Source organism: Palaemon carinicauda, chromosome 4, assembly GCF_036898095.1.
Source record: "Palaemon carinicauda isolate YSFRI2023 chromosome 4, ASM3689809v2, whole genome shotgun sequence".
NCBI classification, from domain to species: Eukaryota; Metazoa; Arthropoda; class Malacostraca; order Decapoda; family Palaemonidae; genus Palaemon; species Palaemon carinicauda.
In genome coordinates, this window is record NC_090728.1 from 85,883,803 (window position 1) to 85,909,468 (window position 25,666).

Genomic DNA, 25,666 nt, shown 5'->3' on the forward strand with positions numbered 1-25,666 from the left:
AGCAACCAATGTCAACCTGGTCCCTTCGTGAGAGGTGAACTTCTGCAGCACCTTGTTTAGGATCTTGAAAGGTGGAAAGGCATAAACGTCCAGGTGAGACCAGTCCAGCAGGAAAGCGTCTATGTGGGCTGCCTCTGGATCTGGAACTGGAAAGCAGTAAGTCGAGAGCCTCTTTGTCAGTGTCGCAAAAAGATCTATGGTGGGTTGACCCCATGTCATCCATAGCTTCTCGCACACAGTCTTATGCAATGTCCACTCCATGGAGATGACTTGTCCTCTTCTGCTGAGGCAGTCCGCCAAGACATTCATTTTTCCTTGCACAAATCTCGCCAAAGGAGAGATGTTACTTGCCTTAAATGGAGTTCCTTCTGATCCGTGGATCAAAGACCCGAGCATTCCAGACTGTCCAGTGGAGCTCCCTAACCCAAATCCGATGCATCTGAATACAACACAAGGTTTGGGTTCTTGATCGCAAGAGAAAAACCTTCTCGAAGTCTGATGTTGCTGTCCCACCAAGTTAGACATGTCTAGACTGAGTTGGAGATTGGGAAAGAGATACTCTCTAAGCCCTTCTCCTTGTTCCAATGGTTTAGGTGAAATTGGAGAGGGCAAAGGTTGAATCTCCCCAGAGAGATAAACTACTCCAGCGATGAAAGAGTTCCCACGAGGCTCGTTCAAACTCTTACAAAGCAACTGTTTTTCTCTTGCAAGTGAAGGACTTTTAACAGAGCTTGTTCCATTCTTGTGGGAGACAAAAAGGCCCGAAAAAAATCCGACACTGTATCTCCATTCCCAAATAAAGAATAGTCTGGGATGGAGTACTGTAAGTTACGACTTCTCTACGTTCACTATGAGACCTAGCTCCTTGGTTAGGTCTAATGTCCATTAGAGGCCTTCCAGACAGCGATTTAATGACGACGCCCTGATTAGCCAGTCGTCAAAATACAGGGAGGCTCTGAATCCTCCAAAAAAAAATGTAGAAAGCTTGCTACATTTTGCAAGGGCCTTGTAAAAACAAGAGGAGCAGGAATGAGGCCGAAGCACAGTGCTCGAAATTGGTACATTACTTTCCCGTCCACAAACCTCAGATGTTGTTGAAAGTTTGGATGAATCGGGATGTAGAAGTATGCATCCTGAAGGTCGAGAGAGACCATCCAGTCGCCTTCCCTTACTGCTGCCAAGACAGATTTGGTAGTCTTCATTGTGAACTTTGTCTTGACAATGAACGCATTGAGCGCACTTACATCTTAAGTACTCCTGCAGTGAACGTGGCTGCCAGATCATTGGAGCCATCCCTGATAGCCTTGTTCATGCATGACGTAATTGTATAGCAATACATTGACAACTGGAGAGACCTTCTTACTTAAGGCTCCCAGTGACCAATCTAACAAATAAAAAACTTCAAACGCTCGAAAAAACTCCTAACAGGAGATGGTCTAGTTCTGAAGCAGACCATAAAATCTTGGAGCGTCTCATGGCTAGACAACGAGGAGAGTCCACTAGGCTTAAGAAGTCTCCCTGGGCAGAGGCAGGTACTCCCAAGCCGAGAACTTCTCCTCGAGCTTCTCCTGTGTCACACCAGACGCCCGAGCGAGAAGCTAATTAAGAAGGAGGAAAAGCAAAAGCAGACTTTCCTAAACTTCTCCTGGATTCCAACCAGTCTCCCAGTAAGAGCATGGCCCTCTTGGAAGAACAAGAGAGAACTGACTTCGTAAATGTAGGAGTTGAAGAAAGTCATGCCAAGAGTAAACTCAGACGGCGGAGCAGCCGTTACAAAACGAGTAGGACAAAATTTCACTAAAGAAATTCATAATTAAAAAACAAGGGATTGTTGGACCACCCTAGGTTATTCCTCTTCTGAATGACTCCCCAAAGGTACATTAGTTGAAAGGGGGTCATCTACTTCTTCAGAAGGCACATCATCTGATAAATCTAAAGTCTTGCGAGAAGGAGATTTATATTCAGAATGACGTGAAGGAAAAGCCTGACAGGCTACATCAACTTGTATATGAACAGAAGTTAAAGTTGGAGGGTTGATGTCACGTTGTGACTGCAGAGAATGTTATTCTACTACACGTCGTGACAGAAGTAACTGACGTTCAAACGTCCCGTAGTAACAGCGGTGACTGCTGTTCGATGCTATATCGTGACTACGATGACTGACCCTCGACGTCACGTCATGTCTACAGTGTCTACCGCTCAACGTCACGTCGTGTCTGCGGTGTCTGCATCTCAACGTCACGCTGTGACTGAGGTGGCTGACGTTCAAAGCGATCAAAGTTACATCGAGATTTATGCTCCGCATCTCGCTTAACAGCAAAGCTGTCACTAGAGATAACGTCAGCGTGGCGTAACAAAGCTCGTCTAGAAGGTTGAAGACCCGAATCACGTATCCCAGAACCGTGACGTACAAAAAGCAAAGGATCCTTTCGCACAGGAACAGGATCGAAAGCTTCTATTGAAGAAGAAAGCTTTAACAGCATATCTAACTTCGGATCAACCTATGACTGCAGTGGCTGACGTTCAAACGTCACGTAGTAAACAGCAGTGACTGCTGATCGATGCTATATCGAGACTACGGTGACTGACGCTCGATGTCACGTTGTGTCTACGGTGTCTACCGCTCAACGTCACGTCGAGTCTGTGGCAAAAACGTCTGTACATGAACATCATCGCTATGAACGGGACTCTTATTATGACTACAGCTAGGACGTTGAACTTGTTCTGAAGGAACTAATAAATGTTTCAACCGTCTCGAAACTTTACGCCCAGGCTTTTAAAGAGACGAATCATCGGAAGACGAGGAGAAACTTCGTCTCTCCTGTCTTATGGCAAGGATGTGCTTGCCGAGCAACGTCTGATACCTTTGAGGGAACGTCTGTTCGTTGGTTTACACTCCTCACTCCCTTAGGTCCTACGACATTCCTTCTCCCTGGTGCAGGGGAGCCTGAAAGAGGTCTCGGACTAGGCAAGTGACAAGCACGAACAAACGAACCCTCCGCAACACAGAACATGTTTTTTGCACTTACTTCACTGATATCGTATTTTTCAATAATTTCACATTAAACATGAATAAATCTGATTTCTACCTGAAGCACGCAATTCTCCCTTACATCAAAAGGTTAGAATTGCGAAATGAGTCGTATAATGTAAGCACATTAGTACAAAATGAAACACACATGCAAAAATCAATAAACATATACATATATATCGAATAAAACGGAAATATATAAAGTTAAAAAGATCAGTGACTGGGGAGGAGACTAAACACTAGTTCACCAAGGACTACGTTTTCAATCTCTCACCGTACAGTGCCTTGGGACGAGAATAAAAACTAAAACGTTTTATCCTCTCTCCCCGTACAGAGACTTGGGACGAGAGTAAAAAAAAAACTGAATCGAGAACAACGTTACTCGCTCCCAAACTCCTTGTACAGAGACTTGGGACGAGAATAAAGATCGGATCGTTCTCTCTCTCTCTCTCCGTCTCTCTCTCTCTCTCTCTCTCTCTCTCTCTCTCTCTTGTCACTCACAAGAGAATGGCCCACTCACCCTTCGTCAATAACAGGTTATTTGACAAAAGGAAAAAACTGAAAGGACTAAGAAATTGAAAATTAACAAGTTCCTTTAAATTAGTATCTAAAACACTTCAGTTTGAAAGAAGAATGAACAAAACGTCAAAATCGATTTACTCTTCCTGCAAAGTGAAACCGTGATTCTCTCTTTCTCTATCGTAACGATAGAGCGCAAACTGCGTAGCATAAATAAACCAAACGTTAGTTCATCTTTGAAAAAACAGCACGAAGACTATTCAAAGAATATATTTCTTAAAATATTTTCTAAAAAATATTCATTTCATCACTCTTACAGAGCAACTGTTTCAAACTAAACAAAAATAAAAGTTGAATGGGCTCAACGTTGTTTAACTTTGTTTTCCAAGTTAGGACCGCCTACAAATTATAGGTAAAGGCCGCATATAAACAAAAACAAAATTTATCTTGATGTTTAGTATAAATGGAAAGCTAATCGAAGAGGCCTAATAAAGGCGGGTGAGATATAAAATATAAAATATATAGAGGTAAATCTATAAATATCAACAATAATTTATAAAGTGATAAAATAATTACTAAAAGCCTTTAACACAAGGGCAAAACACTTTTCCTCTCCTTTCAAAAGCATTTCTTTTGAAAATAGTATTGAATAATCCAACACGGCGAAAGCAATAAAACCAAAACCAAGTACTTCACCAATTCGGTCGAAAACTCAAGGTCATAAAGCGAGCGGAACCAACCTGTCGACAAGACCGACAGAGAAGAACTTGAGAAATTGACAAGTATATGCGGTATCTGGCCGATAGTCGGCGCTGGTGGGCACACCCGCAACCTTCACGGCGATCGCTCGCGAGTTTTTGGAATCTGTCGAGCCGTCGGAGACGTCAGCTATTATATATTCACCGGCTAAGTTTAATATTTAAAAAGAAATTGTGAACAATGGCATCTGTTTAGCTTCCACGAGTCACAAACAATAAAATACAGCCTTCACCCTTCGTTCCTAGCAAAATCCTCATAGAGAGTACATGGCTGAGTTTGACCTCTGACATTCACTCATTTTTATGTTTGTTTTTCTTGTTTTTGGCAAGAATTTTATCATTTCAAAGAGGAAAAGACAATTTCAACAACTTGCTAACACAAGGAAGAAGAAAATTTGCTCTATTAAGAGTTCAGAAGAGGTTGATATCGGTAGTGCAGAGAGAGAGAGAGAGAGAGAGAGAGATTGTGTGGATGGAGAAGCAACGGCCTTGCCTGATACAAGCAAAAGCAGCAAGATATTGAGCAAAAGGGTCTTCGTTTATGAGTAAATCATGATAAATAACTTTGTTTTCTTTTATCAATACCCAAAACAAGAACATAAAATTCATAATAATCAGGAATTATTAATATTGTCTTAGAAAAACTTTGAACGCCCTCTGACATTCACTCATTTTTACGTTTGTTTTTCTCGTTTTCAGCAAGAATCTTGTCATTTCAAACAAGGCAGAAAATTTTAACATCTTGCTAACATATGGAGGAAGAAAATTCGCTCTATTAAAAAAGAGAGAGAGAGAGAGAGAGAGAGAGAGAGAGAGAGAGAGAGAGAGAGAGAGAGAGAGAGAGAGTTGTGTGGATGAAGAAGCGACGGCCCTCCCAGACACGAGCAAAAGCAGCAAGATATTGAGCAAAAGGTTCTTCGTTTATGGGTAAATTATGACAGATAACTTTGTTTTTGTTTATCAATATCCAAAAATAGAATATAAAATTCATAACAATCAAGATTTACTGATATTGAAAAACTTTGAACGGCCTCTGACATTCACGCAGTTTTACATTTGTTTTACTTGTTTTTGGCAAGAATTTTATCATTTCGAAGAGGAAAAGACAATTTCAACATCTTGCTAACATAAGGAAGAAGAAAATTTGCTCTATCAAGAGTTCAGAAGAGGGTAATATTGGTAGTGGAGAGAGAGAGAGAGAGAGAGAGAGAGAGGAGAGAGAGAGAGAGAGAGAGAGAGAGAGAGAGAGAGAGAGAGAGAGAGAGCAGCGGCCGCCTTGCCTCACAGGAGAAAAAAGAAGCAAGATATTGAGCAAAAGGATCCTCATTTATGATTAAATTAGGATAAATAACTTTGTTTTCTTTTATTAAAGCCCAAAAAAGAACATAAAATTCACAATAATCATGATTTATTAATATTTTCTTTGTAAAAATACAAAGAAAAACTTAGAACGGCTGTATCTCAAAACTATACTTATTGATCTTCAAATTCAATAGACTCCCTTAGTTTTAAAGATATAGCATTGAAACTTGGTATATAATGTAGAAATACAACATAAAACAATGAAATAAAGCCCCTTTTTCAAATTTTTGCTTCATATTTTTTCTTAATTTTTTCCCTTGATTTTTAGTGTTTAATCATTTACCATAATGAAAAACTTCATATCTGGCAGAAAAATTAATTTTAGAAAAAACTCTTCATTTTATTGGAGGACAATGTCAGGTTTATATAGGGTAGTAATCCCAGATCTTAGTAATAATTATCAAGGGAGGAGATAGAATTAGACTATTTACGGATGACACACAACTTTACTTCTCCATAAATAACATAGATGACACTACTGAAACTCTAAACCGAATCCTTGATAGTGTTAGGGAAAGGATGACATTTAAACAACTAAAATTAGATGAGAACAAAACTGAATTCATGGTGGTGGATAAGAGAAACAGCGTGAGAAACTTGGGTGATAATAAAATGAACATGAATAATGACTCAGTGCCGATATCTAGTAACGTTCGAGATCTAGGTGTATTTCTTGACTGTAACCTGTCTATAAATGCCCAAATTGATAATGTAATGAAAATGGCTGGTTATCATCTAAGAAATACTGCGTTTATAAAAAAGTACCTGGACGAAAATTCTGTAAAGAAACTTGTGATAAACTGTGTTATTACCAGGATTGACTACTGCAACTCTATCTATTACAATTTACCAAAAGTTCAACCTAAGAGATTACAAAACATAATAAACAGAGGAGCATGACTGATAAAAAGGTGTCCCACCTAGAGAAAGGATCACCCCTATATTAATTGATTTACACTGACTGCCGATTAAAGCGAGAATTGAATTAAAAATATGTACAATAACACACCAAGTTATCAGAACCGGTCGTCCAAAATACTTAAGAGAATTGCTACATATTGAGCAGCCAACAAATCGAGTCGACATGAGAATAGTTACAGATGGCTTCAAACTGTTGGAATCTAGATATGTCTACTTTAGGCTCCAGAGCCTTTAAATATGCGACCCCGAGACTATATAAGCAGCTCCCACAAAACATCCCAATGATTGAAGACATTAACCCTTTTACCCCCAAAGGACGTACTGGTACGTTTCACAAAAGCCATCCCTTTACCCCCATGGACGTACCGGTACGTCCTTGCAAAAAAATGCTATAAATTTTTTTTTTTCATGTTTTTGATAATTTTTTTTAGAAAATTCAGGCATTTTCCAAGAGAATGAGACCAACCTGAACTCTCTATGACAAAAATTAAGGCTGTTAGAGTAATTTTGAAAAAATATACTGCAAAATGTGCTGGGAAAAAAATAACCCCCTGGGGGTTAAGGGTTGGAAATTTCCAAATAGCCTGGGGGTTAAAGGGTTAAGGGTTTCAAAAGGTAACTGAAGATTTTCTTATTTCAAGAGTCATACAACAGTGACGATTTAACAGTAAATAAACGATACGCTAAATACTTTGAACGAACAAGGTAAAATGACAATGTATGTCCTGTAGAGAGTGGGGTTCCCCTGCTGTATTGCGACCAGAAAAGCAGCCATCAAAGTAAAGTAAAGTGAGCGAGAGGCTCTAGAGCGTGAGCTCCTTCTAGATGAAGAGCGCTTGGATTGTGATGACCTACGATTTGTAAGATCTTCTAATTGTTGCGAACGGCAATCAAGGGAAGAGAGTCCAGAAGGGCTAGGCTATGGTGATGCTTGTCCTTTCACGCAGTTGGTGGTAGGAGCGCTGGTACCCGGAGGATCTACACCTGCAACCTGCGGGATCCTGTAAGGAGAAACAAAGGGTTGTAGGTTAAGGAACGACGAGGTCCCAGGTAAAGAGAGAGGGTTCGTCGTCAGCAGGGGACTGTTGGAGGCGACCGCAAGCGATCACCGCATCCACGCATGGAAGGGCCAGGAGAAGGCAAAAGACAGACCTGGCACAACACCAGAGCATGAGATGTGGACGGCTCCGGAGAAGAGTTCTTCCTGGCACCACGCAGAAGGCACAGCAACTCTTCCTTCGAAGGGGGTCTCAAAATCTTTAAGGACGACCACAGCTGCAGCAGATCTAAAAGGGAGAATGGCTCGCTAGCGGCTGGAGGAAAAATTGCTCCTCTAGGGTAGCAACAAACCCCCTAGTACCCCAGGGTTGCCAAGGAGTTATTTGATCTGAGCTCCTACTCGATTGTCACTGGGAAGAGTACGAGCGAGAAGGAGCTTTTGCGAGAGATTTGGGGGTGCTAGAAGATGAAGATGAAGAACTCACTTTGCTCGCCCGAGGATGACCAGACGAGCTTCATCGTCTTCTTCCTATGCCGCCTAAACTTCTCCCACTGGGAGGCAAACCACTCCCTACACACTGTACAAGGTGAACCCTGCTCGCGTCGATGCCCTCGGCACGTAAGACACATAGAGTGCGGGTCGGTCTCCAACAACGACATGAAGGTCCTGCACGCGGTACCCTCACGCACTGGACAGATTCGCATGATGAAGGCGATCACAAGAGAAGACACGCACACCTGAAAAGAAAAAGTCCAATGACAGGAAGAGAGCGGACACGTCCGATCTTAACTGAGCCAAAAGAAAAAGTGACATCTCTCACTGCTGTGAGAGTATATACAGAGGTGGATGGATATCCCCCAGCCACCCTTAGCCTACCCGCTGCGGTTAGGTAGGGTTGCCACCTCGCAAATAAAGTCTAATGGCTACCTTCCAGCTACACTGAAAGATAATCCAGATAAGTAACGGAAGGTTTGTTAGTATGGGAACAAACTTGTAATGAAATTCATTAAAAAATTAGTTATTTAACTACCTAATCACTGAATTCTTTCTTTACTTAGCAAATTCTATATGGTAGATGTTTTTTTAACCAAAGTACCATTTCATTCCACTTACATAATCAGGACTTTGCGGCTCCTGGGGTGATTGGTGTTGCTGCTGATGTTGTTGCTGATGTTGGTGCTGATGTTGGAGCTGCTGATGTGGTTGCTGCTGTTGTAGCTGTTGTTGTTGGTGCTGAAGAATATTGGGATGCATTTGCTGCAGATTATGTTGATGAGGATGTGGTTGGTGTGACAAGTCCATCCAAACTGGGGTGGAATTTGTGCCATCTGTCCTAGGCTCATACTGTGGCATCTGTCCACAATATGGCCCATAGAGTCCATTGGGCCCACCAAAATGAGTCATTCCCCCCATCTGGCCATAAGAAGCTGGGAAAATTACAAGGTAGTTTGTTAGCATTGTCACTACTACAAAACCTATAAAAATTGTGTTAAAACCATAAAAGAATAAGTTCTGAAAACCAAAAATTAGTCTAAAGAAAAAAGAATTTCTGATAAAATCACAAATTTTAAAAGTAATTTGTATTATTCCAAACTACACAAACGTCCTTTAAGGGTGTGAAACAATTTTATTTTGGGGTCACTTTAAAACCCTACTTCTTTCTTATTTCTTGACGGATTTTCTTCATTTGAATGTAATTGCAAAGAGAAATGATATTTTAATTATAAAATGAATTTTTGAATATACTTACCCGGTGAATATATAATAGCTGCTACTCAGCGGCTCGACAGAAAACACACTCAAAAACTCGCGAGCGATCGCTATGAAGGTTGCGGGTGTGACCACCAGCGCCAACTATCGGCCAGATACCACTCTTGCATGTAAACAAACCCTTCAATTCTTCTCGTCCCGCTGCGTCTCTATTGGGGAGGAAGGGAGGGCCTTTAATTTATTTATTCACCGGGTAAGTATATTAAAAAATTCATTTTATAATTAAAATATCATTTTTAAATATTTAACTTAGCCGGTGAATATATAATAGCTGATTCACACCCAAGGCGGTGGGTAGAGACCAGAGTTAATTAAGTTTACAGCGTATAAGCTAAGAGTTTTTGACAGTTATCAATATAACAAAACCAAAATATATAGGTACCTGGTAAGGAAGTTGACTTAGACGATTACTCTGCCTTGTAAGTCTGTCTTCCTCACGAAGCCCAGCGATCCTCTTAGGATGCTGAAAGACTCCCAGGAGCTGAAGTATAAAGGGTTGCAACCCATACTAACAGGACCTCATCAAACCCCTAATCTGGGCGCTCTCAAGAAATGACTTTGACCACCCGCCAAATCAACAAGGATGCGAAAGGCTTCTTAGCCTTCCGTACATCCCAAAAAACATTTCAAGAGACAGATTAAAAAGGATATTGGAATTAGGGTAATGTAGTGGTAGAACCCTCACCCACTACTGCACTCGCTGCAACGAATGGACCCAGTGTGTAGCAGTCCTCGTAAAGAGTCTGGACATCTTTTAAGTAAAATGACGTGAACACTGACTTGCTTCTCCAAAAAGTCGCGTCCATAATACTTTGCAGAGATTTATTTTGCTTGAAGGCCACGGAGGTTGCTATAGCTCTCTTCGTGCGTCTTAACCTTAAGCAAACATCGGTCTTTCTCATTCAAGTGAGAATGAGCTTCTCGTATTAAAAAATCTGATAAAATATGACAAAGCATTCTTTGACATAGGCAATGATGGTTTCTTAACTGAGCACCATAATGCCTCAGATTTACCTCGTAATGACTTAGTACGAGCTAAATAGAACTTAACCCTGGATAGGTACGGTGGGTCGTTCGCGACCCCGAGCGTCAAAAAAAAAACAGGTTTTTCTCACGTGACTCACCCCCGTGACTGAATTTGTGGGTGATCGACCTGCAGGACGTGTCTCCCCTACACGCTCTAGTAGTGTCCAGATGTGCATTGCTGTAGCTGTACTCCTTCCCCGATTTCTGAGACGCGTCGGGGTCGAGCGCGACCGAGTTTACCCTTCTAAGGTAGTTTGCATAATTATCAAAGTTATTACGTATTATGAAATTGTCGTAGAATGGTGCAACTTGTATAGGTTATCAGTTGTGGAAAGTCTTGGTGGATTGTTTGGCTACCATGTGCATGATTTTTTTTTTTAGTTAAAATGTCGTTCATCACCACGAGTGCCCCTTTTTCATTTTTTTTAATTTTTTTGCCAAGTCATTTTTCCGTAAGATATTGCCAAATAGTGTCGTAAAACTTTTGCTTGTTTAGTGTTGGAAAGTGTGTCTAGATGATCTGGCTACCCATGCATGACTTTGTTTTTGTCAGATACGACGTAGTTATTGGTATATTGGGTATTTAACTGCGGTTACCAATTTCTGTTTTTTTTCAATATTTGTAAAAATTACTATGTAGTAAGGAATTGCCGTATATTATTCATTTTTTTTTTTCCTGTTTATGTATTAGAAAGTGTGCCTTGATGGTTGGGCTAACACGTGCATGTCTTTTTTTTTATCTGAGATGCCGTATATTAGAATGTCGGGCATTTTACCGCGAGTGCCCCTTTTTCATTTTTTTGCCAAGTCATTTTTCCGTAAGATATTGCCAAATAGTGTCGTAAAACTTTTGCTTTTTTAGTGTTGGAAAGTGTGTCTAGATGATCTGGCTACCCATGCGTGATTTTGTTTTTGTCAGATACGACGTAGTTATTAGTATATTGGGTATTTAACTGCGGTTGCCAATTTCTGTTTTTTTTCAATATTTGTAAAAATTTACTACGTAGTAAGGAATTGCCGTATATTATTGATTTTTTTTTCATGTTTATGTGTTAGAAAGTGTGCCTTGATGGTTGGGCTAACACGTGCATGTCTTTTTTTTTACCTGAGATGCCGTATATTAGAATGTTGGGCATTTTTCCGCGAGTGCCCCTTTTTATTTGTTTTGCATTTTTTTGCTTAGTCATGTTACCGTAAGGAATTGGCAAGTAGTGTCGCAAAACTTATATTTTTATAGTGTTGAAAAGTGTTTCTAGATGATCTGGCTACCCATGCCTATTTTTTTTTTAGCCAGATATGGCGTATATATAAGTATGTGTTCGATTTTCCTGTGATTGCCATTTTTTCGTTTTTTCCCATTTCTTTCAAAATTACTACGTACTAAGGAACTATCACAGAGTAATGATTCATTTATATGTTTATTTGTCGGAAAATGTGCCTTGATGGTTTGCCTAGCACGTGGCTGAAATTTTTTTTTTCTGAAATGCCGTATATTAGAATGGCCATTTTTCCACGAGTGCCCCTTTTTATTTGTTTTGCTTTTTTTTGCTTAGTCATGTTACCGTAAGGAATTGGCAAGTAGTGTCGCAAAACTTATAATTTTATAGTGTTGGAAAGTGTTTCTAGATGATCTGGCTACCCATGCCTATCTTTTTTTTTTAGCCAGATATGGCGTATATATAGGTATGTGTTCGATTTTCCTGTGATTGCCATTTTTTCGTTTTTTCCCATTTCTTTCAAAATTACTACGTACTAAGGAACTATAACAGAGTAATGATTCATTTAGATGTTTATTTGTCGGAAAATGTGCCTTGATGGTTTGCCTAGCACGTGCCTGAATTTTTTTTTTTCTGAAATGCCGTATATTAGAATGTTAGCCATTTTTCCGCGAGTGCCCCTTTTTATTTTTTTGCATTTTTTTGCTTAGTCATGTTACCGTAAGGAATTGGCAAATAGTGTCGCAAAACTTATATTTTTATAGTGTTGGAAAGTGTTTCTAGATGATCTGGCTACCCATGCCTATCTTTTTTTTTTAGCCAGATATGGCGTATATATAGGTATGTGTTCGATTTTCCGGTGATTGCCATTTTTTCGTTTTTTCCCAATTCTTTCAAAATTACTACGTACTAAGGAACTATCACAGAGTAATGATTCCTCTAGATGTTTATTTGTCGGAAAATTTTGTTTACTTTTTTTCTTTTGAATATCATCAAATTTTTTTAGCTAAAATATTATATTGTTTTACATTTTTTTTTTTTTTTATTTTATTTCCCTTCAAAAAAATTTTTTTGGGTCAGAATTTTAATTTTATAGTCGTAAAATAATCGACAATTATCCAGCAACCCACCATACAATTTTTATGCATATCCAATAATAATTAGATTAGTAAATAACACTTTGAAATTGACATACCCTTCCTACATTTCAAGTGGCAGATTAGGGAGTCTGAGTCAGTGTGGTTGGCGGCCATTTTGTGGACATATCCGAAGCGTAAGCTGCCCTATCTATATATATTCTTGTTCCCTATAGAATTTGTGATATTTTGGTATATTTTTACCTGCATAAATATCATATTATATATTAAATATATGTATTTTTTTACGAAATTTCTAAGTATTCAAAAAATTACCTTTAGATATGGCCCCTGATATAAATGTAATTTACAAAATAATGAAGATTTTTTTTACATATTTCTATTTTAGGATAACATATGTTTATTCCCTAAAAAAATTAGCCACTTCCTATTTCATTTGGGTACCCCAAAAAATTCATGAAATTTGGACACATTTTTTTGGCCAAAAAAAGTTACCCTTTTTTTCTCATTTCAGATCTTCACCTCCATGGGTCTGACTTCATCCAAAATACATCAAGATGTGTCCTAAACATTCAAGAATCAATTCCTAAAAGGATTTGTGTATATATGTATAAAATTTTTTTTATGAATTTTTATGTCAGGTCTTTTTTTTCTACTTAATTTTTTAAAATATTTATAATAAATAGTTTTTCTGCAGATGAGTAGTATTTATCTTTACAGTTGTTTTAAGCATTCATTGAAGTTTTTTTTGGCAAAAGAAAAAAGGAGGTTACTGCAAAAACTGATTTTTCAAGAATTTTTTTTGGCGTCGGGGTCGTTCGCGTCCGAGTATACCCTTAAAGGGGTGTCCGAGGAGCGTACCTATCCAGGGTTAAGAGCTCTAACAGGACATAATACTCTTTCCAGTTCGTTGCCTACGATCTTTGATAAGCAAGGAATATCAAAAGATTTAGGCCAAGGACGAGAAGGCAGTTCATTTTTTGGCCAGGAAACCAAGTTGAAGTGAACAAGTGGCTTTTTCTGCAGAAAAAACCGATGTTCTTACTGAAGGCATAAAGTTCAATGACCCTTTTAACCAAAGCCAAGCACACTAGGAAAAGTGTCTTGAGGGTGAGATCCTTCAGGGAGGCTGAATGTAATGGCTCAAACCTGTCTGACAAGAGGAACCTTATGACCACGTCTAAGTTCCATCCAGGAGTTGCCAAACGACGTTCCTTAGAGGTCTCGAAAGACTTAAGGAGATCTTGGAGATCTTTATTGTTGGAAAGATCTAAGCCTCTATGTCGAAAGACCGAAGCCAACATGCTCCTGTAGCCCTTAATCGTGGGAGCTGAAAGGGAGCGAACCTTTCTCAGATGTAAAAGAAAATCTGCAATTTGGGCTACAGAGGTACTGGACGAGGACACAGATGCTGACTTGCACCAGTCTCAAAAGACTTCCCACTTCGACTGGTATACTCTAATGGTAGAAGCTCTCCTCGCTCTTGCAATCGCAATGGCTGCCTCCTTCGAAAAGCCTCGAGCTCTTGAGAGTCTTTCGATAGTCTGAAGGAAGTCAGACGAAGAGCGGGGAGGCTTTGATGGACATTCTTTACGTGGGGCTGACGTAACAGATCTACCCTTAGAGGAAGACTTCTTGGAAAGTCTACCAGCCATTGAAGTACCTCGGTGAACCACTCTCTCGCGGGCCAGAGGGTAGCAACCAACGTCAACCTTGTCCCTTCGTGAGAGGCGAACTTCTGCAGTACCTTGTTGACTATCTTGAATGGTGGGAATGCATATAAGTCCAGAAGAGACCAATCCAGTAGAAACGCGTCTATGTGGATTGCTTTTGTATCTAGGACTGGAGAGCAATAGATAGGTAACCTTTTGGTCAACGAGGAGGCAAAGAGGTCTATGGTGGGTTGACCCCAAGTAGCCTAAAGACTCTTGCCCACGTCCTTGTGGAGGGTCCATTCCGTGGGTATCACCTGACCCCTCCGACTTTGACAGTCTGCCAAGACGTTCAAGTCCCCCTGGATGAATCTCGTCAACAGGGAGATGCCTCGATTTCTTGACCATAAGAGAAGGTCCCTTGCGATCTCGAGCAGCGTGAAGGAGTGTGTGCCTCCTTGCTTGGAGATGTACGCCAAAGTTGTGGTGTTGTCTGAGTTGACCTCTACCACTTAGTTTCGAAGAAGCTTTCGAATATCATCAAGGCCAAGTGGACTGCTAATAGCTCCTTGCCGTTGATGTGCATGCTCTTCTGACTTGAGGTCCACAGACCCGAGCATTCCCGACCGTCCAGGGTCGCACTCCAACCCAAATCCGACGCGTCTGAGAACAACACGTGGTTTGGGTTCTTGACTGCTAGGGATAGTCCCTCTCTCAGACTGATATTGCTGTCCCACCATTTCAGGCATGCCTTTACTGGTTCGGAGACTGGGAATGATACCGTCTCTAACGTCCTGTCCTAGTTCCAGTGAGAGGCTAGATGGAACCGGAGAGGCAGAAGGTGTAGTCTCCCTAGAGAGACAAACTGCTCCAGGGATGAGAGAGTCCCTACGAGACTGTTCCAACTCCTGACTGAACAAACGTTTTCTTTTCAGCATTAGTTGGACTTCGAGCAGGGCTTGTTCTATTCGGTGGCAGACCAAAAAAAAAAAAAAAAAAAAAAAAAAAAAAAAAAAAAAAAAAAAAAAAAAAAAAAAAAAAAACTGGACTGCGAATCTCCATCCCCAAATATAAAATAATCTGGGATGGGATCAGTTGGGACTTTTAGGTTGACCAAAAGTCCCAACTCCCTGGCCAGACTCAACGTCCAATGTAGATCCTGCAGACAGCGAAGACTGGACGATGCTCTGAGAAGCCAGTCGTCCAAGTACAGGGAGGCTCGGATCCCCGATAGATGGAGGGCTTTTGCCACATTCCTCATGAGCCTCGTAAACACGAGAAGCGCAGGACTGAGGCCAAAGCACAGGGCTCGAAACTGGTACCCCACATTCCTGTAAACAAACCTCAGAAACGGTTGGGAATCCGGGTGTATAGGAATGTGGAAGTATGCCTCCTGAAGGTCGAGAGAGACCATCCAGTCGCCTTCCATAAATGCTGTCAAGACAGCCTGGTAGACTTCATCGTGAAGTTTGTCTTGAGAATGAACACATTGAGCGCACTTGCCTCTTCCGTACTCCTGCAGTGAACATGGCTGCCAGATCATTGGAGCCTTCCCTGAGGGACTTGTTCCTGCTGAAAGCCTTGTTTATGCATGACATAATTGTACAGCAAAACCTCAAACGCTTGAAAATAGCTCTGAAGTCGACCTGTAAAATCTTGGAGCGTCTCATGGCCAGGCGCCAGGGAGAGTCTATGAGGTTTGAGAAGTCTATCTGGGCAGAGGCAGGAACTCCCAAGCCGAGAACTTCTCTCGTGTCATATCAGACTCTCGCTCTATAAGCCAGCTTAAAAGTAGGGAAAGCAAAGGCTGTCTCCCCCAAACTCCTCCTGGTAATAAACCAGTCGCCTAGCAAACGTAAAGCTCTCTTAGAAGAGCGAGAGAGCACTAGCTTATAAAACAACGGCTTCGAAGTAGCTAGGCCTAGTGTAAACTCTGACGTTTAGGCGAACGAGGAGCAGCAGTTACAAAAAGATCCGGACAAAGATCCTTAAAAATCAGCATGATTTATTTAAAGTCCATAGAGGGCTAAGCAGCTTTAGGCTCCTCTCCGCCTGACAGAGTCCTCAAGGGAATATCAGTAGGAGGGGGAACAGCAACTTCCTTATCTGAAGGAACCTTGTCCGACAATAGCCGAGTCTCAAGCAAGGGAGAGACCTACCGTGGTGGCAATGCTTTACAAGCAGAGTCCACACGCACTGGTGCATTAGTAGCGGACCAGGACGCAACGTCATGTAACTGCTTAACAGTCTGTGAACTGTCAACAACAACAGGTGCGGGAGGACGCTCTGCGTCCACTCGAGACTGTTTTGACTGCCTAGTCTGAGCAGTCAAAACAACTCTAGACTGCGGTAGTTGACGCTCAGCGTCAAAACAAGTCAACTCCGCTGGCTGGCGAACGTCCTGAACGTCAACAGGAGCATTAGGAAGCGGCCTAACGTCCAAATGCGGTTGAAAATCAACACGTGACCGCATCGAGTGAGGCTCTACATATCGTGACTGACGTGACTTAGCTACGCCAACGTCAACAGGACGCACAAAGGTTCGTTTGGGCGGCTGAAGGCCAGGATCTCGATGAGATAAACGGCTAGGATCAACGTGAACCTTATCGGCAGAATAGTCTTCCATAAGAGAGGCAAGCTTATTCTGCATGTCTTGCCGTACAACCCATTTAGGATCAACGGGAATGGTTGCGCTAAGAGACGAGGGTAACGTCTGTGACTGCAAAACCTTGCCTACAAAAAGACTCTCGGAGTCTGTGTTACGCTTTTGTTTAGGCGGCGAGCAGTCTTCCGATGACTGCATAGGGTCAGAGCTGTCCTAATAGTTAAAACCAGGACGCTGGACCTGTCCTGAAAGGACTGACTTTCGCTTAAAGGGCCTCGAAACCTTGTTCCATGGTTTCTTATGCGAAAAGCCTTCGGATGACGAGGAGAAAATTGTCTCTCTCGCCTTATGGTAGGGGTGATCTTGGTGAGATACGCCTGATACCATAGAGGGAACGTCTGTTCGCTGATCAAGGCCTCTCGAACCCATAAGTCGTACGACATTACTTCTTCCCTGGGCTTGGGAGCTTGCAAGAGGTCCCGGACTAGGCGAACGACAGGCACGAACAGACGAACCCTCGGTCGCAACACTGATAACACTTTGCGCAATATCACTTTATCACTACGATTTTCTATTTTGCACTTATTTCACTGAAATCGAATTTTTTAACAATTCACATTAGGTATGAATAAAACTGATTTCTACCTGAAGCACGCAATTCTACCCTCATCAAAAGGTTATAATAGCGAAATCAGTCGTATAATGTAAGCACAATAATACAAGCAAAAACAGTAAACATATTTTAAGATAAAAAGATCAGTGGCTGGGGAAGAGACTAAACACTAGTTCATTCAAAACTACGTTTTCAATCTCTCACCGTACAGTGCCTTGGGACGAGAATAAAAACTAAAAACGTTTTATCCTTTCTCCCCGTACAGAGACTAGGGACGAGAGTAACTCGAGAACAACGTTACTCGCTTGGGACGAGAATAAAGATCGGAACGTTCTCTCTCCTCTCTCTCTCTCTCTCTCTCTCGATTTTGCACCGAAGAGAAGAGCCCACTTACGTTACGTCAAAAAACAGGTTATTTGACCAAAGGAAAAAACTGAAAGGTTTTTCAATTAAAAAGTTCCTTCAAAATAGAATTTAAAACATTTAAGCTTTGAAAGAAGAATGAACAAAACGTCAGAATCGATTTACTCTTTCTGCAAAGTGAAACCGTGATACTCTCTCTCTCTATCGTAACGATAGAGCGCAAACTGCGTAGCATAAATAAACTAAACGTTAGTTCATCTTTGAAACAGTACGAAGACTATTCAAAGAAAATCCTTCATAAAATATCCACTAAAAAATATTCATTTAATAAGTTTTAAATCATTAGCTCTGTAAAAGTTATTTACGATTGAAAGGGCTCAACGTTGTTTAACTTCGGTTTCCAAGTTAGGACCGCCTACTCTCAGGAAAGGTCGCATATAAACAAATCATTAAAATTTATCTTGATGTTTATTATAAATGGAAAGCTAATCGAAGAGGCCTAATAAAGGCGGGTGAGATATAAAAAAAATATATAGAGGAAAATCTATATTAATTTATAACGTGATAAGATAATTGCTAAAAGCCTAAAACACATTTCCGTCTAAGGGAAGGGTCGGCCATTTAAAAGTCAAAGAAAGTCCAAAAACAATCCAAAGTCATCAAAAATTAAATCTATCCAAAAACGAGTTCAAGATTTAAGTTGAAGATAAAACACCTGCACTGCGAAAGCTCAAACCAAAATGAAGTACTTCACCAAATATGTTGAGAAAACTCCAGGTTCTACAGCGAGTATTGATACGTCTTGTCGTCAACGTCGACAGAGAAGAATTGAAGGGTTTGTTTACATGCAAGAGTGGTATCTGGCCGATAGTTGGCGCTGGTGGTCACACCCGCAACCTTCATAGCGATAGCTCGTGAGTTTTTGAGTGTGTTTTCTGTCGAGCCGCTGAGTAGCAGCTATTATATATTCACCGGCTAAGTTAAATATTTAAAATTTCATATTCTAAAGGCTGTACAAGGGAAGGTTTTATATCCCTTGATATTTTTTTTATATGTATTATTTTATCAATAGATAAAAATAACTTTCAATGGGGTACATTTTTCATGAGGAAGTTTTTTTTTTCAAAATGCAAATGTACAGATAGTAGATTATAAAATTCCCTATCGTTTCATGTTTGAATGATAAAAACCAGTAAATACCGTATTTCGCGTGTCATAAGACGCTACAACTGGTGAGATACACCCTTGAATTAGCAAGGCAGATTTTGTTAAGAAAAAAATAAATTAAGGATTTTAAAAGCTTCTTAGCAGCTATTCCTAGTCAGTGACTCAAGTGTGATTTTTGTCCCGCACAGTAACTTTTCTTAATTTGGGTGTACAGTATTATGAAATCTTTAAGTTAATATTAATCAGCAATATGCTGATTATTCCAATTTTATTACAGAGTCATATAAGAAACACTAAACCAGTTTGTAGTTTCCACCACAAATATACTTTTAGTCATAGTGTTTGTTGTTTCAAGTGTTAAACTTTCATACAAAATGTAATTATTGATCAAAGGAATCTAGAAATTATTTTAGGTGGAACACTTTTGCTAATGTATATGTGACTCTAGGTCTAGTTACTTGCTTGCAGAAGCTAGTTGGCGAATCTCAGCTGATTACCAAAACAAACAAATAATTTGCTACAGTACTTCATTAAATAAAGTTACACATAAAATAAACAAATTTATTACATAAGAACAATAATTGTACGTTTATATTTTGTCTCGTGAGTTTGGGTGCTTGAATGTCAATGGTTAGGTGTTTGAGGGGTGTCAAACTCCAATATACAACTTTTTCTTAGTGTTTAGACGCAGGATGATTTTGGGGGGCATTTTTCAGGAAAAAAAAGGTGCGTCTTATGACACGGCAAATGCGGTAATGATAATAGTAGTAAAAATTCTTTTTTCATAAATATAACCAATTTGGAAATAATTTGTATTCTTCTTTATGATATAAACCTTAACTATTTATAAGGGTATTACTTATGGCGAAGCTGAAAGGAAGAGCCATTAGAATTTTGTGAGGGTTAACTACCCATCCCACTAGTTAGTGGGGGGTGGGGGGTAGCCAACTACCCCTCTCACTCACACACCTGTGACTGTGCTCCCCTCTGCTTGGAGCTAGGACTTGGACGGGGGACAGGGTTGGCGGACAAATATGTATAAATAGCTGAGGAAAATTACAAATTATTTCCAAACTTGTCATTTGTTCCATAACTGGAATACAAACCAATGCTATTTAGCTATTTATAGGGGTGACTCACCCATTAGGAGGGAGGATGTCCCTGCCAATCTGGCTTTTGGCCTTACCCGAGGTACTCTGTACTGTGCGGGTTCGTGCATAGATATGGAGACCCTAACACCTTGCTAAACCTGCTAAGCATGGTCTGCGGTCTACATAAGCTGTGTTGGGTTACTAGCAATGTGACTCAAGTAGAAATTTTCCAAGTCTTGTAGGAAATAACCTAGTTGACCAAGACATGCCCAATACCACCTCACCAGGATATGGGGATACAACAGTATTGGAAGAATACTAGGTTACACAATGGAGCATGGTTTACCTACAGAAGTTTGAGGTCAGCTTGTGCAGAGGACCCAGGATGCTGATTTCCCCCAAGAAAGGGGAAGATGAAAAAAGGAAAAAAGCCAGACATTCTTTTTCATTCATTCAGACTAAAACTGAGAAACCAATGCCCTTAACCATCTGCTACTTGTCCAATAGAAAACGTATCGAGATTCCTGTGGGTCACGTCTTGCAGGTAATGCGCGGTAAATGTTGTCCGACGTTTCCACACGCCTGCTTGCAACACCCACGTTAGAGTAGTTTTTTTAAGGCCAGGGACATAGATATGCCCCTGACATCATGAGCACTGGATTGATGAGTTGGAGGAAGATTGGGATTCATGGCATGGTCAATGACCCTGCCATTCAAGTAGAGATTATGGTCTTCATGATCCTCCTCTTGTTTCTGCCAGTGCTGACGAAGAGTAAGGGTACTCTGGGCCGAGCTGCTGCTGTTCTCTTGAGGTAGTGCCTCAAACACCTTACTGGCTATAGTACAGTGACAGATGATCTGGGTTGTTGGTTACAGAGCGGAGACTCGTTATCAGGAAGGAGTCGAATCTAGGATCCGAAACCCAAGGATTTTGAGTCTTGGCAACAAACTCAGGTACAAAGCTGAAGGTTACTTCTCCCTATCACCTTGAATGGGCTGTCATATGAGAGAACATGAAGTTTGCTAACTTGCTTGGCCGAGGCCAAGACGAGAAGAAACACCGCCTTCCAAGTTAGGTGGCGATCTGTTGCCTGGCGTAAAGGTTTGTACGGAGGGCCCTTTAAGGACCGAAGACTGCGAACCACATTCCAAGGGGGAGGTCTCACTTCTGACTGAGGACAGGTAAGTTCATAACTCCGTAGGAGGAGGGAAAGTTCTAGCAATAAGGAAATGTCCATTCGTTTCAGTTTTAAGGCGAGACACAAGGCTGAGCGATAGCCTTTAACCGCTGATACCGAAAGGTGCATTTCTTCTCGCAAATACATGAACTCCACTATCGCTGGAATAGTGGCCTTGAGTGGAGAGATACCCCTTCCACGATACCAATCACAGAAGACATTCCACTTCGCCTAGTAGACCGAGGCTGAAGATTTCCGCAGGTATCCAGACATCCTCTGCGCAACCTGTTGCGAAAATACTCTCTGCGTGAGGAAATGTTGGAGTCTCCAAGCATTCTGAAAACTTAGCGAAGCTACTCTCTGGTGGAAAATGTTGGCATGTGGTTGTCCGAGATCGTGTCATGGCGGAAGTTCTCTCGGCAAGTCAGTCAGGAGTAGCAAAAGGTACAGTAACCACTCTGCGTGATGCCAAAGAGGAGTTATGAGGGTCATACAAAGGTTGACCAATGTTTTGGCCTTGTTGAGTACTCTTCTCATCAGACAAAACGGTAGGAATGCGTAGATGTCAACGTTGTCCCACCACTGTTGGAACACATCTTGCCAGAGAGCCTTGGGTTCTGGGACTGGGGAGCAGTACAGCGGGCGCCTGAAGTTCAGGGCCGTTGCGAAGAGGTCCACAGTCAGCAAACTCCACAAAGTCCGGACTTTGTTGGCTACTAGATGATCCAAAGGCCATTCAGAACCCACTATCTGTGATGCCCTGCTGCGATTGTCAGAGAGCACATTCCTCTTGCCGGGAATGAAGCCAGCTGATAGTGAGACCAAGTGGACTTCCGCCCATCTCAGTATCTCTATTACTGAGTGACATGCCAAGAATTGGCGGAACTCTTGAAAGGCCCGGTATACAGCCTTCATCTCTACGAGATTTATGTGAAGGTATTTTTTGGACTATGACCAGAGGCCTGAGTCTGTGTGGTGCAGCATGTGGGTCCCCCACCCTTCTTTTGATGCGTCCGAAAACAGCTTCAAATTGGGTGGAAAGATGAGAAGGTCAACACAATTCAGCAGGTTATCGTCTGCCAGCCACCATCTGAGCTTCGTCCTTTCCTCTGGTCCCATGGGGATCAATGTCCAGGGAATTGGAGGCCTGATTCCAACTGGACTTCAGTCGCCACTGGAGGGATTGTATCCTGAGGCGACTGTTGGGAACCAGACGGGCCAAGTATGATAGGTGTCCGAGGAGACATAGCCACTTCTGGGCTGGGAGTTTTTCTCGTCTGAGAAAAGATCTTGCGACCTTTCTCAGCCTCACTACCCTGACGTCTGATGGGAAGGCTTTGTGTAGTTTGGTGTCTAAATTCATACCCAGGTATACCAGTCTGAGTGGGAAACAGGGAGGACTTGTCGAGGTTTACCAAGATCCCCAGATCTTGGCAAAGCCTCAGAATTTTGTCTCGGTGCTGAAGGGTTGCCACCGAGTCTGCTAGGATCAGCCAGTTGCCAAGATAATGGAGGAGACAGATGCCAATCATGTGGGCCCAAGATGATACGAGGCGAACACTCTTGTGAAGACTTGAGGTGCCGAGGAAAGACCGAAGCACAGCACTTTGAATCGGTATATTTTGCTGTCGATGTTGAACCGCAGATAGTTCCTTGAGGACAGGTAGACCGGGATCTGGAAGAATGCATCTTTTAGATCAAGTGTACACAAAGTCCTGTAGTCTTACCACTTGTGTAAGGGTGTCTGCCGTCTCCATGCTGAACGACGTCTGTTTGACAAACTTGTTCAGAGCCGCGAGGTCAATGACTGGTCTCCAGCCTCCAGGAGCCTTTTTCACAAGCGAAGAGTTGACTGAAGAAGCTTGGGGACCCATCGAGGACCTCCTGCAAAGCACACTTCTCCATCATGATCTGGACTTCAGCCCAAAGGCCCTGCCCTTTTGCTGATCTCATCGCAAAGGAGCTCAAAAGCACTGGATTGTTCATCATTAGAGGGAGAGATGAAATGAACGAATCACGGAGACCGTCCAGTGTTCGGCCACAAGCTGCATCCACCTGGTCTGGCAGCTTTGTAGGCATCCCCCCAATGGTGGACAAGCAGGGGGTATCGCCTATCCTAGCACTTATGGCTTTTGCCACCACCTCTCTGCTGTTTGCTGGCACAGGAGGACTTGGTGCCCTTCCGGTCCTTGACAGGATAGGGCTTCTTAGACACCTTTTTTTCCTTTGATGGCATCTTGCTGGTAAAATGTTTCTATAGGCTGGGCTTCGGAGGAGCTAGTGGTCTATTGGGCCGTGATATCAGGGTCCAATGTAGGAGGGAGTCCTGGTTAGATTTTCTCCACCTCTCCGCAGCCTGCTCAACGTCCTTTGGCTCGAACAGCGAGGAACCCTCTAGAGAGGATTTCCGGAGCATGGCGATCTCGGCATTAGGAACCTGTTGCTGGAATCTCTCGGCCACCACATCCCTTCATTTCAAGATGGTATTAGCCCGTAGGTTCACAACCTAGTAGCCCAGAAACTCAATGGTGCAGGTGCCTTTGAGAAGGAAGCCCTTGACTGCCGAAACCGAAAGAAGCATTTCTTGCCGAAGGTGTACCAGGAACTCCGTTATTGTTAAAATAGAGGCATTGAGGGGAGTGATATTCCTTTCACGACACCAGTCACAAAAAACTACCACTTCACCTGGAAGACTGAGATTGATTTGAAGTTCTCTGGCATCCTGACATCAAAGATCATTGATGCTGATATAGTTTATTATAAATAAAGATTAAAAGAATATTCAATTAAAACCAGAAAAGAAAATATGTTATTAAACCTAAATAGCATTAAGAAGACCTCATTCTGAAATAAATGATAACATTCATGTAAACTTTAATGGAACCATTATTAAACCCACAAAATCTGTAAAGAATTTGGGTGTTATTTCGATAGGTATATGACTTTCGAATCACATATCGACGAATTGTACAAGAAAATTATAGGTATTCTTATATATTTAAATGGACAGAGACTCATTTGGTCCAGAGATCTGCCTAATTGTGGTACAGTCACTGGCATTGAGCTTGATTAATTATTGTTTTGTTATGTGGGGATCAACAAGTAATATACATATGAATCAAATTTAAAAACTTCTAAATTTTGCCACTTATGTTGCCATTGCAACTGTGAGGAAATACGAGCTTATAACGCATTTTTGATTAAAACTGAGATAGTTGAAAATGAAAGATAAATATACTTATGATGTGTGTATCTTTATGTTTAAAGTTTTAAGAAATATGTATCCAGACTGGTTTTATCATTTTAGTATCGTGAATTCTGTAACAGGAATCCACACAAGCCCAGCAAACAATCTAGTGGTGAGGAGAGCCAACACCGAAATTGGTTCAAAGGGAATGAGCACAAGAGGTCCACAACTTTGGAATAGTTTACCTCCTGTTTTGAGGGATGCAGCATCTTTAACTTCTATTAAGGTTAATCTTAAGAAACATCTTTTTAAATAGAAACGTATAAACCGTTACACCCTTTCCTACTCTTATACACTTCACTATTGTAAATATATTACAAGAGGAGATTGGCAGCGTCTCACGTCAGATTTTACAAGTACTGTACTAGCTAATGCTTATACTACTAGGATTATCTGAATATTAATGTGTTTCTGCTTTAGAGTTTTCTGAATGTTTTATCTTTTCTCCCTATTGTGAAAATATTTAAGATATAACTTTACCTTAGAGATTTCTATATTACTAGCTTTTTAGTCTGACGATTTGTGTAAAATGAATTCTAATATTTTTACTATGCAGTATTAAGCTAAATGTAAAGAATACCAATGTAACATTAGAAATAAAGGATTTTATTATTATTATTTAAAAATGCCACTGGCATTGTACGACACATCATGTCCAAGGATCTTGGCAAGGATGAACCTGCTATCTTCACCCCTAGCCTCCAACAGATATCTATTTCTTTCTGTGCTATAAGTGGGGCATTGTCAACAAATGCCTCACTGTTGAGGGAATCAATCAGTTGTCGCAATATGGTTGGTGTTGGCCAGCCAGCAGAAACTCATGTCATTCAAGTGTAATCAATGAGGAGACGACAAAGAGTAGTCTCCCATTTTTGGGGCATCCCATTATACCTCAAAGGGGATATAACAATCCCAATTCCTCTCATTTTATTTTCGGTTAAACTATCCCAATGCTGTTGCCAATTGTTATAAATAAAATTCTTAATTGCTGGTAAAACGTCATTACAGAGAATGGGATACCTTCTTGGTAGCAACTTGGCTGCAGCACT

At 41.3% G+C, this 25,666-nt stretch overlaps 1 protein-coding gene across 6 annotated transcripts in view; it reads right to left on the minus strand.

Annotated features, from left to right (window-relative positions):
• The window catches only part of LOC137640043 (uncharacterized), a 74,553-nt gene that overhangs the window by 12,075 nt on the left and 36,812 nt on the right, over window positions 1-25,666 (minus strand). For all 6 annotated transcript variants that reach the window (XM_068372430.1, XM_068372427.1, XM_068372426.1 and 3 more), the window contains one exon: window positions 8,705-9,018. In XM_068372430.1, coding sequence (XP_068228531.1) covers window positions 8,705-9,018 — 314 coding nt within the window. The remainder of the gene's footprint in view (window positions 1-8,704; window positions 9,019-25,666) is intronic.